At 38.3% G+C, this 17,576-nt stretch overlaps 1 protein-coding gene across 3 annotated transcripts in view; it reads right to left on the bottom strand.

Moving 5' to 3' along the window:
- Positions 1-17,576, bottom strand: part of SH3KBP1 (SH3 domain containing kinase binding protein 1) — a 148,233-nt gene that overhangs the window by 68,747 nt on the left and 61,910 nt on the right. For all 3 annotated transcript variants that reach the window (XM_081327632.1, XM_081327633.1, XM_081327634.1), the window contains one exon: positions 5,683-5,879. In XM_081327632.1, the coding sequence (XP_081183758.1) occupies positions 5,683-5,879 (197 nt within the window). The remainder of the gene's footprint in view (positions 1-5,682; positions 5,880-17,576) is intronic.

The raw sequence follows: 17,576 nt of genomic DNA, 5'->3' as shown, positions 1-17,576 counted from the left end.
TGTAAAGAGTTGACTGGTTGCCCAGAAAGCGATGTAAAATAGTATTATTAAGTGAACAAGGCTACAGTTATAAAGAAATTAGAAGAAAAATTGGTGGAAACTTAACCAAAGGTGGCATTTCTACTGTACACTTTTCCCAAAAGGTTTCTACAATTTTGGCCGCTACTGAACATGCAAATAAAATGCTTGTGTTTTGACAGATTAAATTAAGGAATGTTATTCCAATTAAGGGTTACTATATGGCATTTGGAACCCTTCTTAGATCCTTGCTTATTATTTATGTTTGTGCTTGGTTCCATCACAAACTATACCTCACTTCATTATGACCCATAACAAATCTTTCAAGGTAAGGTACCTACAGTTCACACATTAGTTTTTGAAGAAAAACACAACCATTCTTTCTATTCAAAAATAAATTCTTGAAAGTATACATCTCACCCTAATAGGTATGACCACCCCACCTCTGCCAGCAGCAGAGGAGGTACTGAGAGCCCTGTCAGCCAAGGAATCCCAGCTGACAGGAAGAGAGCCTTTTCTGCTGGGGCTCCAGCACTTTGGAACATCTTATTTCCTGAAGTGAGATCTGCTCCCACCCTTCTGAGTTTCCATAAGGGCCTGAAGACCAGGCTTGGGACCCCAAAAGGGGAATATCATGCTAGAGGGGGTTGATAGATTAAGAGAGAAACTCCAACTCCCCCCCTCTGCCAGTTCTGCTACCTCCCTTCCCATCGTTTAACTATAATCTTATATTTGATTGTAATTATATTTTTATAGTTTTTAGAAATATTTACGTTTTAGTTTTATAGCTTTTAATGTTTTATGCTGCTCAGAATCCCACCGAGGCAAGAGTGATAGCAAAATAATAAAACAAAACAAAAAAATAAAATAAAATAAAATAAAATAAAATAAAATAATAAAATAAAATAAATAAAATAAAATAAAATAAAATAAAATAAAATAAAATAAAATAATAAAATAAAATAAAATAATAAAATAAAATAAAATAAAATAAAATAAAATAAAATAAAATAAAATAAAATAAAAGTAATAGATTGTAGATTTCCCCAAGTACTAGGATGCTGGGGACTGGAAGATGTTTTTCCTGTGCTAGGAAAAAGATAATGCTCTGAAAGTGTGCAGGTTCATACTATCTAACTCCCTGTAATCCCTTAATTTGGGATAGAGTTGGGCATAAATATGTAAATTTATGATTTCTCAGACATTTCACAATGAGAATTGTGAACTATTACATTTATCCATGCTTACAAGTGGAATGAATGAATAAACATAACTGATTAGCTTCTACCAAGTAAGATAATAATGTAACTGCAAAGGTAATGTAAAATTAACAATATGGATTTGTATTTCCCATAATTATCTGTATTAATCATATGGCATCGCATTTGTACAAGTAAAGAATCCTTATACCGTAATTGTTGTATTTTATTTGTCTAACAAGTTAATTGCCCTATAAATATGGCATAGATATTAACAAAACAGAATGCTTGGCCAATGAAAAAAAGATACAGAAATAGCCTGGATCTTTAAGAATTATAAAAAGCATATGGTCAAATTATTATTATTATTATTATTATTATTATTATTATTATTATTATTATTATTATTATTATTATTATTATTAGGAAGGGACCTTGGAGGTCATCTAGTTCAACCCCCTGCTCAGGCCGGAAACCCTATACCATTTCAGACAAATGGCTGTCCAGTCTCTTCTTAAAAACTTCCAGTGTTGGAGCATTCACAGCTTCTGGAGGCAGGTTGTTCCACTGGTTAATTGTTCTAACGGTCAGGAAGTTTCTCCTTAGTTCTAGGTTGCTTCTCTCCTTGATTAGTTTCCATCCGTTGCTTCTTGTCCTGCTTTCAGGTGCTTTAGATAATAGCTTGACTCCCTCTTCTTTGTGGCAAGCCCTGAGATATTGGAACACTGCTATCATGTCACTCCTCGCCCTGCTCTTCATTAAACTAGACATACTTAATTCCAGCATCCGTTCTTTATATGTTTTAGCCTCCAGTCCCCTAATCATCTTTGTTGGTCTTCTCTGTACTCTTTCTAGAGTCTCAACATCTTTTTTACATCGTGGTGACCAAAACTGGATGCAGTATTCCAAGTGTGGCTTTACCAAGGCATTGTAAAGTGGTATTAATACTTCACGTGATCTTGATTCTATCCCTCTGTTAATGCAGCCTAACACTGTGTTGGCTTTTTTGGCAGCTGCAGCACACTGATGGCTCAGACTGAAGTGATTGTCCACTAGGACTCCAAGATCCCTCTCAGTTACTACTATTGAGCAAGGTACCACCTATACTATACCCGTACATTTGGTTTTTTTTGCCTAAATGTAGAACCTTACTTTTTTCACCATTGAATTTCATTTTGTTAGATAGCACCCAGTGTTCAAGTCTGTCCAGATCCTCCTGTATCTTAAGCCTATCTTCTGGAATATTGGCTATTCCTGCCAGCTTGGTGTCATCTGCAAATTTGATGAGTTCCCCATCTATCCCCTCATCCAAATCATTGATGAAGTTGTTGAAGAGCACTGGGCCCAGAACAGAGCCCTAGGGCACCCCACTACACACTTCCCTCCATGTAGAGGATTGGGAACTATCAGTCTTCAATTCCTTGTTAGGTTGTGATTTATTTATATCACTTTGTCTAGCTTTAACTGTTATAAACCTGAAGTATTCCTATTATATTGTAGTTCCCTAGATTGCTCAGTCTAGTTGATATTAGTTGTAGCCTAGCATATTTATAAGGTATTCACTTGGAGAAATCTGATAAAGACAGTATTCTAAGTAGTCTTAAGGTGATTGCTTGTACTAAGAACCAGCATTTAAATAGAATTTGACTTTTAATATAAGGATAATTTTTTAAAAAATAATCAATTATTCTTTTTTCTATAGTAATATAGATTATTTTACAGTAATAGCCTCAAATGTGCTAGATATTCAATCCCATAATTTCTAGTGAATACTTTGCAACTTTACCTGGATAGCGTAGCTGAGCCCATATCTTGGTTATATTTATGATGTTGGTTGGTTTTAACACAGTTTCTATATTTGTAATTATTATTTTTATTATGTTTTTATTTATTTTCATTCTGTTAGCTGCTCAGAATCATATGCTTTAAATGGGTGAACAGCAGCTTGGGCAGCAGCAGCTTGGAACAGTCCTCAGAGGCCTGGATCCAACCTCCGGAGGCATGCATAAGCCTCCCCCAGCTTCCGTTCCAGGAGGCTTGGAGGAGGCCTCCACGGCTCTGTAGACAACGGGGACACTTTTCCCCCACCATGGTGAACTCTGGCGGGATGGATGCAGGTGCTAACTCTGGCCTTCTCTCTCAGTTCTCTCAGGCAGAAAGGAGTTGGGGGCAGGAGCAGGAGACAGGCACTTTTTGCATAGAGACTGAAACTTTCTGAGGTCTGTGATTTGGGCAACTTCAAACACTCACGTGAGATCACGGACTCCAGAAACTTCCATTCTCGGCACGAAAAGCATTTCCAAACCGACTGTCCTCTCCCTCAAAGGGAAAGAAACCACAGCAGAGAGGATTTTTGCAAGGTAAGTGAGTCCGGCGTGGCAGGAAGGGAGGGGGAAGCAGTTGTGAGGAATGTGGGGAAATAGGATAAATGTTGCAGTGCCACTGAAGTAGCTCATAAGGGCAAATGACTGCTGTGGTGCTGCAATATTTGTAATTTTGGGACTTGCTTGTAAACACTAGAGGGCGCTGATCACGTAACTTTGAGCGAGCATTAAGTGAACACTCGTAACTCGGGGATTACCTGTATATCAAGACAGGATGTTTGTAAAGAATTCACTTTCAAATTATCTCTGAAGAAGTTTGCAGCACGATCAGAAAAAAATCAGTGTATATTTACTGGTTCATGTAAGATCTATCAGATGTCATTTCATCAATAATTATGTCATTGTACAAATACAATTATTTGGAGACTTTGGTCCAAGTTAGATCTTGGTAATATAAGAATAATGCTGGCGAGAAATAATAATGATCCAGAAGGACTTGACTTGCTGGAAATAAATGGGTTCATATTTCCACATCTAGTTGTGTTAAAGTGCTATAGGCTACTGAACATAACTTTAGTTCTTAAGGAGACATTTGCTAAATAAGAAGTTAATAAGTAATAAGAATGCTTCATATCACCATTCTTCCTCAACAGGATGAACAGTTTCATTCATAGATATAGGCTTCCTCTGAATGTTTTCTTCTCAAAGGGCATTTTATATAGCTTCTAATTTTACTTGGTATAATTGCTTTATCTTCCAAACAGATAAAAAATTCTTTTAGAATACTTAGAGAATTAAGTATTCCATGAATGCTAAGTTTTCAACAATGTGGTTTAATCTTTTTAATCATTACAACACAGTAATTATATTAAATAGCAATATCACTTGGACTTATATACCACTTCATAGTGCTTAATAACACTCTCTAAGAGGTTTACCAAGTCAGCATATTGCCTGCAACAGTTTGGGTCCTCATTTTACCGACCTCAGAAGAATGGAAGGCTGAATCAACCTTGAGCCAATGAGGATCCAATTCCTAGCACTGAGCTGCAATGCTGCATTCCAACCACTGAGCGAACTCGGCTCTTGCCTATAAATCTAACAATCAAAATTAATTTATTAGGAAGATAACTGCATTCTTCATTTCTTAGAAGGTAGTCCTTTAAAAAATTACTGGACACCTTCCTATAACTACATCACTAGATACAGACAAAACTATTATCCAAAATAAGTTATCAGACTGTCAGTGAAATTGACAATGCCAACAACTGTGCCTTTAATAAAAGGCAAAAGTCTTATATAATCTAAAAAGAATCCATAGTACCAAAATAAAACAAGCAGATTCCATTGAAACTACTTTCAGAGACCAACAATATGAAATCAAATCCATAAATGGTGCACATCAAGGAAAAAGTAGCCAAAGGCCAGTTCAAACAATCCATCACTATCATTTTCTATACTCAAGCCTTTCTCCAATATCCAAATGTATTTCTTCTGATAATTGTCAAGTGGAACTGAGAACTCTTTTGAAAGAGACTTCTCAAGGGCATTTATAGATAAGCTATGTGCCAGGAAGAAAATACTAGGTTGCATTACTGGCAAACAGCCATAAAAGTATCTCACAAATCACAGAATAACTGCTGGAGGACAGAGGTTGAGAAGAAATAGTAAAAGATTTGGAGCTGAAAGAGAAAGGAACTGTGCAATAGTGTAGCATAGATTGCAAAAAGTACTATTTTAAAAGTAATTATTACAGTATTGTGATAAATTCTGGGTATGCCATTTTGCACAATTGGAAGTTTGAATTCAAAATAAATATCCCATTTTGGATATCAATGTGAAAATAATCTCACAGATATACAAATCCATATATAGAGTCTGACATAAGGAGAAATTAATTCTACAACAGATTTTGAATAGTCTAAGAGTTCCTGTAATAGTATTAAAACAATCTGTAGAAAAATACTGAAGAATGCTTTATTATAGATAAGGAATAACTACACATAGAAATGAATCATTGGCATATCTTTCTAGGCAATTAGAAAGTTCAATAACATCTTTAATCAGTGCTCATCTTCTTGACCTTGGTAGTACATGTACCCTTGAGACAGAAACACATGTTTATAATTTATATAACATACCTTTTCAACTGGCAGAAAATCATTATCTACTTCTATTGACCTTGGACGTAGCTTTATAGGTTTGTCCTTGAAAATGTCACCAAATCCAATCCCCTTGATTTTCTTGGGTTGGATTGTTGCTGCTCCATTGGCTCCTTCTGATTTTGTGCTACTTGAGTCACCACCATCACTTTCTGAGCCTGTAGTATCCCTTAAACCTGTCAGAGGGAAGAAAGAAAGAGAAGCCTGCTCTTAAGATTATTTTTATAAGAGTACAATCAGCAAAACAAAAAAAATCCCTCATGCACCAGATTAATAGTACAATACTGAAATTAATTTCAAAACTTTGTTCAAACTGACAACATAGCAACCAAAATCAATGTTATTATGCTTATGGGGAACATACAATAAGATATGGATATACATACAAGGGGAGGTAGACGAGAAATTGTTTTATTTATTTATATTCTAAGATCTTTCATAGGATAATAGAGCTGGGTACAACTGACTAGTATATAGTGAACCACTATTCTGAGAGGTTACACTCCAAAAGCATGGGCAACCACAGGAGAGCTTCAGTTAAAAATCTCAATGTGAACAAATTCACATAGCTTTTATAAGCTAAAGAAATTAACCAAAATAAGCAGAAGTGATTATCAGAATCACCTTGTTCATATGTCATACTACCGTGTTTCCCTGAAAATAAGACTGGGTCTTATTTTTCTTCCTCCAAAAGAGGCACCAAGTCTTATTTTCAGGGTAGGCCTTACTCACCTCTGGCACCGACAGCCCCACCCAGCCGGTCCACTTCTTCTGGGGCTGAAGTTTTGCAGCTGCATTCGGGCCTGCACTTTGCAGTCAGGCCTTTCCAGAAGGCCTAAACAGCCGAGTACCAAGCTATGGATTCAATCCATAGCTTGGTGCTAAGCTGCTGAGGTCTTGCAGAACCGAGCTACGGATCAAATCCATAGCTTGGTTCTTGGCTGCACAAGCCTTCCAGAAAGCCCTGTGACTGAGAAATACAGGCCTGACTGCAGAAGAGGCCTCAGAAGAAAAAGTGGGCTGGCAAGGAGAGGCCTGGCTGCAAGGTAAGTGGGTGCAGGGTGGGTGGGGCAGCTTCACACCCCCACCCCCGCCCTAGCTTGATTTTTAGGTGTCTGCTTTGCCCCAAAACTAGGACTTATTTTTTGGATAGGGCTTATATTAGGCCCACTCCGAAAAATCAAGGTAGGGCTTATTTTTTTTTACTTTCAGGGAAACACGGTAACTCTAGAAAATGCACAAAAAGACATCCATTTTTAAATAACCATGCAATGAAAAAAATGGATATCTATCTATCAGAAAATGAATGAAATGCTAAATCAGTTATGACTAAAAATATAGTTGAGCTAATCGACATATTGGGTCTTTTATATATATAATTCAAAAGCCAATTATACAATAAATATGAAAAATTATTTAAGAGAGAAATTATTTAAGACAGATACTGTAGAAACAGAAAGTAGGAGTCAATCAAATATGCAATCAAATGGACTGCATAACATTATCTCTGCCAACGTATTGAATCAAATATCTAAACTGAGGAAACCTTGTTGAAAAGTACATCCACATCCCTGCACAGAAATAGATTCCTCTCTGCCCATTAAACCAATCTGATTAACTTTAATATTCTCAGTGAAAAAAACCTGTTCCATTTCTTTTAATGCAGGTAGTAAGCTTGTTTTGCCTAGAAATCACAACCAATTTCACAAGGATACCTTATTGTGATAGCTGCATTACAGATAATTCTCTGAGTACATAAACTGAAGATTTATATGATTTTTTTGTCATAAACATGGATTGAAAAAAATGAAGGAAGTGTTTTAATTTGGACACCAGTTTGAACCTCTGCTACTCCTATTGTCCAAAAATATTAAGTATAAAACATTAAACCTGAATATATTTGGAACCAAAATGATAGTTTATTGAAGAACTATTTTTAAGATCAAGGATATGATTATACATAGATTTTAGATAAGCAGAACTAATTATTTAATCTACAATTTACGACTTCAGATGAGGATACTATAAATATTCAAATAGTTCAAACAATAGAGTTATTAACAAAATATAGGTAAATTTCCTAATTTGTAGACTTAAACAATATTGCCCAACTTAGGGTATGAAGCCATTTTGAGTTTAATACATTTCAATCTCAAAGTGAAGATTTTGCTTGTTCAAGGCCTAAAATAAAATACATGTCTTATTTTGACTATAGAACACAACACTTCAAACTAAACTTGGAGTGGCACCACAAATATTCTTTAGGTGCTTTTTTAAGTATTCTGTTTTATTCCTCTTGGGAATTTTTCTGTAGGTCAGAATGTATTATTCCACTTGCTCTTGCAGTACTTACATTAAAGAGAAAGAGATTTGTTCTGAGTTGCAACTGTAGTAGCGTTTGGGAAAGAAGAAACCTTAGGCTGAAGGCAATGTTTGGACTACCACTGTGGAAGAAAATGCAAAGATGTTTCTCCTGGGAGAAATGATATGAGGGCAGCTTTTGTTACAGACAGGTCCATCACTGAGATCATTGATCTTTTGTAGTTCATCTTCAAGAATCACTATGAAATCTACTTTCAACTTTATTTTTGCCCTTTACAACTATGCCTTTACACTTTGCTGCTGTACATAGAATTGACTGGTTACAAAATAAAATTATCATATCCATTAAGAATGTGATATTAAGACATTACTTCCAATTTATGATTTTAAACTGCATATGGCATGGACATTTGACAGTGCTAATTATTGCTTTGGAAAATATGAGTGTACAATAATTCCATTCAACCTCTCAAGCAGCCCTTTGGTTTATTGTGTGGGCATATGAAAGTATGAAGGCTCTGTTGATGATAGTTGTGTGTAAATGGTAAATGGTAACATCAACAAAGAATTTGGAGAAGAAAAAGAAGGAACTTAATGGAAGCAGAATGACTGTAGGAGGAAACAGTAAAAGAAGGACATACTTTCCTCAACACAGTGAGTGTTAGCCAAGGATAAGAAAAAAGGATGCAGAAGCTGATTAGAACAAACTCAAAACAATTATATGTGTATTATAGGTAAAGGTAAAGGTTCCCCCACACATGCGTGCTAGTCGATTCCGACTCTAGGGGCCAGTGCTCATCTCCGTTTCAAAGCCAAAGAGCCAGCGCTTCTCCGAAGACGTCTCTGTGGTCATGTGGCTGGCATGACTAGACACCAAAGGCGCACAGAACACTGTTACTTTCTCACCGTAGTGGTCCGTATTTTTCTACTTGCATTTTTACGTGTTTTTGAACTGCTAGGTTGGCAGAAGCTGGGATGAGTAACAGGCGCTCACTCTGTTACACGGCACTCGGGATTCGACCCGCCAAACTGCCGACCTTCTGATCGACAAGCTCAGCATCCTAACCCACTGAGCCACTGTGTCCCTATTATAGTATTCCACATAAATGTGTTGAGTGATAATGTTCTGGATTCAATCTGAAGAAGGAGCATGACACTGAAAAGAAGAACCAAGTTTTATTATAATAATTGTTGGGTGCCTGCTTTACAAGACAAAGGGACCCTAACACTTCTAACACTTCAGATTCTAACACTTTTATAATTGGCTCCTAGAGAAGGTAAGGGAAAAGAAACCCACTGCATTGTATATATGTTCTCCTTTAATAAATACTCTCACCTTTACCAGAGCTGTGCAACAATAAGCATTTTCAATATTCCCAGTTATAGTCATGTGTGAATTGCTGATCAAAGCAAGTGAAAAATACTTTGAATGCATGTTCAGAAAGTAGAGTGAATGACTATAAGTGGAGAATCACTTAGATTTTCAAAGGGCAAATTGTGCAAATAACATCAGTGCTACAAATGTTAGGGTTCAAGAAAAATAAATATTGTGAATATATTGAATGTACTGAAAAATTGTTTAGTGTTTGTGTGAAGACTAGCCTGCACTTGATGACTGGAAGAATGCAGAGACCAAGGTAGCAAGAAGTATAGGACCATTTGTTTGTTCCATGTATCTGGAAAGAATTTGCTCTTCAACAAGCACTGAGAAATATATACTGTAATTATGAAAAAGAAATTTATTGTACTTTTCTTAATTTTCAGAAAGATAAAAAGGCTTGAACTTTGGGATGATTATATGATCATGGGATTAACAGTTGACAAACCTGAAAAGAGAAATATATGATGGAAATAAACTATGCTTAAGAACAAATGGAATATTGTATTGAACAAACCATTCAAGAATGATACCTGGCAGTTAACTCAAAAATAATGAAATCAGTAAAAAAAACTTACAATTAAATCAAATAACCATACAGCACACCTTCATATCTATGATGACAGTTTCAGCCACCTATTAAAGCTCTATGCAGTCAGTTTTCACGGCATTCTTGAACTGCATCAGAGCAAATGCCAGCTAAATATCTGGAGGTGTGCTATTCCAGAAGAAAGTTTACAATTGCCTTGCGAGCCCAACTTAGAACCTCATATTGGAGAGGATGTGTGTGACCTTAATCCCCTTCGCAAGATAAGTATACAGTACAAGTTGATTTTACTTGAACATGATAGTCTGGAAAACCTAAGATCAAGCGATCGAAGACTGCATATATTAAAGCTAGTACTCTGAATTGTTCCTATCAGAAGCCAATGCAGGGATTATAACAATAATCTTATATGACTATAAAGGCACTCGCCCACCAGGCACAGATCACTACATTTTGTATCAACTCAAGGCATAAGTCTTCCAAACTTCCTTACATATAATGCTGCAACAATCCAGTATCAAGGTAACAAGGGAATGAATTGCCATTGTTAAGGAATTCTGTCTCTTCTTGAACATAGAGTTTATACAGAAGATGAAGATGTTCCCAAGGCACAAGAAACATAATCCAGATTTGGCTATGAGAATTGGGCAACTAAGTTTAACTAGAGCCCTTGATTAACCTCCTTTAGAATTAGAGTAACAGAGTTGGAAGGGACCTTGTAGGTCATCTAGTCCAACCCCCTGCGCAAGCAGGAGATCCTACACCATTTCTGATAGATGGCAGTCCAGTCTCTTCTTGAAAGCTTCCAGTGGTGAAAGTCCCACAACATCTGAAAGCAAACTGTTCCACTGGTTGATTGTTCTCAATGTCAGGACATTTATCCTTATTTCCTGGCTGAATCTCTCCTTGATAAGTTTTCACCCGTTATTCCTTGTCTGGCCTTCAGGTGCTTTGGAAAATAGGTTGACCCCCTCCTCTCTGTGACAGCCCCTCAAATATTGGAATACTGCTATCATGTCACTCCTGGTCCTTCTCTTCGCTCGACTAGCCATGCCCAGTTCCTGTAACCGTTCTTCATATATTTTAGCCTGCAGTCCCCTAATCATCTTTGCTGTTGTTCTCTGCACTTTTTCTAGAGTCTCAACATCTTTTTTATAGTGTGGAGACCAAAACTGGTTGCAGTATTCTAGATGTGGTCTTACTAAGGCTTTATAGAGTGGTATTAGTACCTCACATAATCTTGACTGAATCCCTTTGTTAATAGAATTTAGGATTGCATTGACTTTTTTGGCGGCTGCTGCACACTTTTGGCTCATATTTAATCGATTGTCCACTAAGACTCTGAGATCCCTTTCACAGTTACTGCTATTAAGCCTGGTTTCACCCAATCTATATGTGTACTTTTGGTTTTTCTTGCCTAAGTGTAAGACTTTACTTTTCTCTACAGTGAATTTCATTTTGTTAGATAGGGCCCAGTGTTCAAGTCTGTCAAGATCCATCTGGATCTTGAGTCTATCATCTGGGGTACTGGCTATTCCTACCATCTTAGTATCGTCTGAAAACTTGATAAGTTCCCCTTCTATTCCCTCATCTAAGTCATTTATAAAAATGTTGAAGAGTACTGGGTCTAGGACAGAACCTTGTGGTACCCCACTGCTTACTTCTCTCCATGTAGACATAGTACCATTAAGGACTACTCATTGAGTATGGTTTGTCAGCCAGTTAAAAATCCATCTGGTGGTGATGCTGTCTATCCCATTGTTTTAGCTTTCCAACAAGTAGGTTGTGGTCTACTTTGTCGAATGCCTTGCTGAAGTCTAAGTATACTATGTCCACAGCATTTTGCTGGTCTACTAATTTAATTACCTGGTCAAAGAGTGAAATAAGATTGGTTTGGCATGATCTGTTTTTAACAAACCCGTGCTGGCTTCTAGTTATAACTTTGTTTCTAGATGTTCGCAGATCTGTTTTTTGATTATCTTTTCCAGTATCTTCCCAGGTATTGATGATAGGCTGATTGTGGACTGTAGTTTCCTGGGTCTGTTTTTTCCCCCTTTTTTGAAGATGGAAACCACATCAACTCTTTTCCAATCCTCTGGTAGTTCCCTGGTGCTCCAGGATTTTTGAAAGATATGGTACAATGTTTCTGAGATGACATTTGCCAGCTCCTTTAGAACTGTATTGCGCTGCCTACTGCCCATTTGCCACCTGTACTTTATGGTTTTAATGGCTCTGGAGGCTGATGGTAGGCTCTCTGCATTGTCTCTGGGCTGGCGGTTTCAGACACCACCTTCACGGCTCTGCCCACACAGCCACGGGAGAGTTGGTGGCTGTACTAACAGCAGTGTGATCTTCAAAGCACCCATGACATCAGCCCTAGTATAATTCTCCAATGGCCATTTCAAAGCACCCCGTAAGTGCTCAAACACTTTTTACACGGACAGAGCATTCCACTCTGTTTCAAAGCACCCCATTTGCAGCCATACGGAGCTTCCAGTCTCCCCAAGGTCTCCATCTGAGTGAAAAGTGTTCCGGCAGTAACGGAAAGGAGTTGGGGGAGAGCAGGAGACAGGCAACGCAAACACATTTCACCCTGAAAATGAAAGTTTCTGGGGTCTGGGATCTCTCTAGAGTTCAGGCACCCATTCTCTGCAAGAGGATGGCTTTCTGAACTCGTGCAATATTATGGCACCCAGGAGCTTCCATAAACTCTCCTCTCCTTGAAAGGCAAAGAAAGCACGGCAGAGACGATTTTTGCAACGTGAGTCCAGCAAGGCAAAATGGGAGGAGGAAGCAGTTGGGGGGAGTGTGGGGGGGAATAGGGTGAATGTTGCAGAGCCTCTGTAGTCGTTTATAAGGGCGAACAACTGCTGTGGTGCTGCAACATTCATAATTTTGGGACTTGCCCGTAAACCCTAGGGTGCTCTTATCGCATAACTTCGAACGAGTGCTAAGTGAACGCTCATAATGAGTGCTAAGTGAATGCTCATTACATTATACATTTTCTGTATAATGTAACACACAACAACCAGTTTTAAAAAAAAACAGATAAAAGGTTTTTTGTTATTCATCTCAAACTATTTCTTATAATTTAGAATTGATCTTTTTCCTCTTGTGATGACCCGGGGCACGGCACAGAGTCAGCTGACAGTTCAAACCCTTTATTGCTCCAAATGTTCCCCAAACACTCTTATGTTTCTGGCAAGTCCCAGATCACTCACTCACTCACACTCACACAGACACACACACAGACACACACCCCTCCAGCAGCCTCTGGCTGCAAGTAGTCCAGGACAAAGCTGTGAGCACCACAGCTGTCAAACCAAGAAATCCAGCAGGGCAAGGGACTAAATCAATTGGTCCAGGAAGCAAAGGAACAAGGTAATTAATCCAGGAAGCAAGAAATAAAGCAAGAAGTCCAGAAAACGTCCAATGTCAGCAACAGCACACAACCCTCCATGAATTCAGTGTTTGTTCCCGACAACGTTTGAATGCCTTTGGGTCAATATAAAAGGGAGAAAAAATGACATTGCCATAGGTGTATACTACAGGCCACCCAACCAAACAGAGATAATAGATGAACTTTTTGCTAGTCAGTTAAGTAAGGTATGTAGGAAGCACATCATAATAGTAATGGGGGACTTTAATTACCCTGACATCGACTGGGAGACAAACTCTGCACCAAGTGGAAGATCAAACAGATTCCTGACAAACCTAGCAGACAACTTTATCTTCCAAAAAGTAGAGAAGGGAACTAGGGGATCAGCCATATTGGACTTAATTCTCACTAACAGAGATGAAATGATAGATGTTGAAACCACAGGAATCTTGGGAGGGGGAGTGACCATGCAATATTGAAATTCAACATTATGCAAGCATAAACAATAGAACACAGTCAAACTAGAGTCTTGGATTTTAACAGTGCTAATTTCAACAAACTTAGAGAGAGCATGGGAAGGATTCCATGGATGAGAATCCTCAAAGGGAAAACAACTCAAGAAGCTTGAGAAATTTTGAAAAGTGAAATTATAAAAGCCCAGTCTAGCACAATACCAACGAAGAAGAAAAATAACAGCTCTCAAAAGAAACCAGCATGGCTGCATAAAGAACTCTCTGATAAATTGAAAGACAAAAAGGACAAGTATAAAAAGTAGAAAGAGGGGCACATAACTAAAGCAGAATATCAGCAAATAGCCCAAGCCTGCAAAGATGGAGTGAGGAAAGCTAAGGCTCAAAATGAACTATGGCTTGCAACAAAAGTAAAAAAAACAAAAAACCTTCTTTCAACATGTAAAAAACAAGAAAAAAGTTAAGGAAAAAGCAGAACTATTCAACTCATTTTTTGCATCCTTATTTACACATAGGGAAAAAGCAGTGCAACCTATCAAAAACAGGGCTGTAAAAACAGATTAGAAACACAACATAGCCAAGAAAATGGTAAGTGAGCACCTGTCCACCATAGATGAATTCAAATCACCAGGACCAGATGGATTACACCCCAGGGTTCTGAAGGAACTGGCATATGTGATCTCAGAACCACTGAATTATATCTTTCAAGGATCCTGGAGCACTGGAGAACTACCAGAGGACTGGAAAAGAGCTGATGTACTTCCCATCTTCAAAAAAGGAAAAAGAAATGGATCCAGAAAACTACAGACCTATCAGCCTGACCTCAATACCTGGGAAGATCTTGGAAAAGATAATCAAACAACGAATCAGTGAACACCTAGAGGCAAACAAAGTCATTACCAAAAGCCAACATGGGTTTGTTAAAAACAGATCATGCCAGACAAATCTTATTGCATTTTTTGACCAGGTGACAAAGTTAGTGGACCAGAGGAATGCTATGGATCTAAATTACTTGGACTTCAGTAAGGCATTTGATAAAGTAGACCACAACCTACTACTTGGTAAGATAGTAAAATGTGGGTTAGACAGCATCACCACCAGATAGATTCGTAGCTGGCTGACCAGACGTACTCAGCATGTGGTCCTCAATGGAACTGCATCTACATGGAGGGAAATGTAGTGGGGTGCCCCAGGGCTCTGTTCTGGGCCCAGTGCTCTTCAACATCTTCATCAACAATTTGGACGAGGGCATAGATGGGGAACTCATCAAATTTGCAGATGACACCAAGCTGGCAGGAATAGCCAATACTCCAGAAGATAGGCTTAACATACAGGAGGATCTGGACAAACTTGAACACTGGGCACTATCTAACAAAATGAAATTCAATGGTGAAAAAAGTAAGGTTCTACATTTAGGCAAGAAAAACCAAATGTACAGGTATAGTATAGGTGGTACTTTGCTCAATAGTAGTAACTGTGTGAGGGATCTCGGAGTCCTAGTGGACAATGACTTAAATATGAGCCAGCAGTGTGCTGCAGCTGCCAAAAAAGGCAACACAGTGCTAGGCTGCATTAACAGAGGGATAGAATCACGTGAAGTATTAATACCACTTTACAATGCCTTAGTAAGGCCATATTTGGAATATTGCATCCAGTTTTGGTCACCAGGATGTAAAAAAGATGTTGAGACTCTAGAAAGAGTACAGAGAAGACCAACAAAGATGATCAGGGGTTTGGAGGCTAAAACATATAAGGAACGGTTGCTGGAGTCTAATGAAGAGACGGACGAGGGGTGACATGATAGCAGGGTTCCAATATCTCAGGGGTTGCCACAAGGAAGAGGGAGTCAAGCTATTCTCCAAAGCAGCTGAAGGCAGGACAAGAAGCAATGGATGGAAACTAATCAAGGAGAGAAGCAACCTAGAACTAAGGAGAAATTTTTTGACAGTTAGAACAATTGATCAGTGGAACAACCTGCCTCCAGAAGCTGTGAATGCTCCAACACTGGAAGTTTTTAAGAAGAGAATGGACAGCCATCTGTGAGAAATGATACAGGGTTTCCTGCCTGAGCAGGGGGTTGGACTAGATGACCTCCAAGGTCCCTTCCAACTTTTTATTGTTTTTGTTGTTGTTGTTGTTGTTATTAAGAGCCTTGGTGGAGCAGTGGGCTAATGCCTCCTTAAGTAACACCAGCTGCCTGCAATTATTGCAGGTTCGCATCCCACCAGGCTCAAGGTTGACTCAGCCTTCCATCCTTCCGAGGTAGGTAAAATGAGGACCCAGATTGTTGGGGGCAATAAGCTGACTTTGTAATAATGCCACTGGGGGGGGGACGAAAGCCCTAATAAGCAGGCATATACATGGAATGAAGGCTATTGCTAAGCACATTTGATTTGTGCTTGGATTGTGAGCCGCCCTGAGTCTTCGGAGAAGGGCGGGATATAAATGGGATTAAAAAAATATTAAATACCTCTCCCTACAGCATCTCCTTAAGTCTCAGTCCTCAGGTGTGCCTTGTGGAGAGGGGAGGGGTACTCTCCTCCCGTGTAGTTGGGTCATCCTGTGCTGCTCTCGCCTTCTCTCCACTCTCTGTGCTGGAGGACCAGGAGGGGGTGGTCCATGCTCATCGCCTGAGCTCTGTCTCTCATGTTCACTGCTTAGTCTCTTTTGGTCATCCTGCCCCTGTTCTTCCCTGCCTACAAGCCATCCCAATCCTGAAAGGCCCTGGCCTGCCTCAGCCTGCTCCTCCCCATATTCCCCTGAAGCTGACAAAACCTCCTAGAATTTTTTCTTTTGTCAAAGATTGAATGATACTTTGTTAATTTAATCAGCATAAAAGATAACATTTAGACAGGTGACAGAGATATTGTCTAAGTCTTAAATATCAAGCTGATTCATTGGATCAAGGGTTTTCCCCTCTGGAATATATATTACACTTGCACACTGTCTCAGCTTCCTTATTTCTTCTCTTTAATGTTTATCATGTTTAAGCCTGCCCAATTTCCTTTTAAATCTCAACAGAACTCACCACAGTACATGGCCTTTTATCCAGTTGAAAAGTAATTCTAAACCATACTTCCCTTTTCCCATATTCAACTAAGTTTCTATTCCTACAATTCATGGCTTGTGATTGCAAACTATAGTTTGATAAATGAGACAATTCAGATTGGTTTATTCATCAGATAATTAAATTAAGTTTGATTCAGAGTTAATTTCCAATTCATTAATAATGCTAAAAACTTTACATTGTTTAGCATAAGTGCTTGCTGTTTTATAATGTATTTCATTTTATTTTTATTTTGAAGTGCTTGAAAAATTCTTATTTTTAAAGGCAGCACATAAAACCTTTTTTTTAAAAAAAATAGATGAATAGAATGCTCCATTCTAACTGTGCTGTTTTTCCTCCTGTTGTTTCTTGATAAATGAAAGTATGAAAAAGTATCCCATTCCCCTCTTCTCCACTTCAAATCAAAGCCAGTTTTCTCCTATTCTGCTTCACAAATGTTTGGTATAGGTTTAAATGCCAAGATATAACACTGTGGGAAAAAGTGGTTTTATTTTCATGGAGCAACTATACTATTTAAATGGTGAACAGCATTTTGAATAAGGATAAAAGTAGGAAAGTCACTGTCAAGTTTTAAAAAAAATGTTTCCTAGCAACTCTAGTAAATCATTCTGGTCAATATTTTAGTTCTTTACATCATGCTTTTTAATTAATACCTGAGAAAACGATAACCATTATCTCATGAATAAAAGAATGGAGAGCGCCTTGACTGC

Source organism: Vipera berus (assembly GCF_964194415.1).
Source record: "Vipera berus genome assembly, chromosome: 4".
Lineage (NCBI taxonomy): Eukaryota > Metazoa > Chordata > Lepidosauria > Squamata > Viperidae > Vipera > Vipera berus.
Note: the sequence above shows the minus strand (reverse complement) of the source record. Positions and strands in the feature narration are given on the sequence as shown.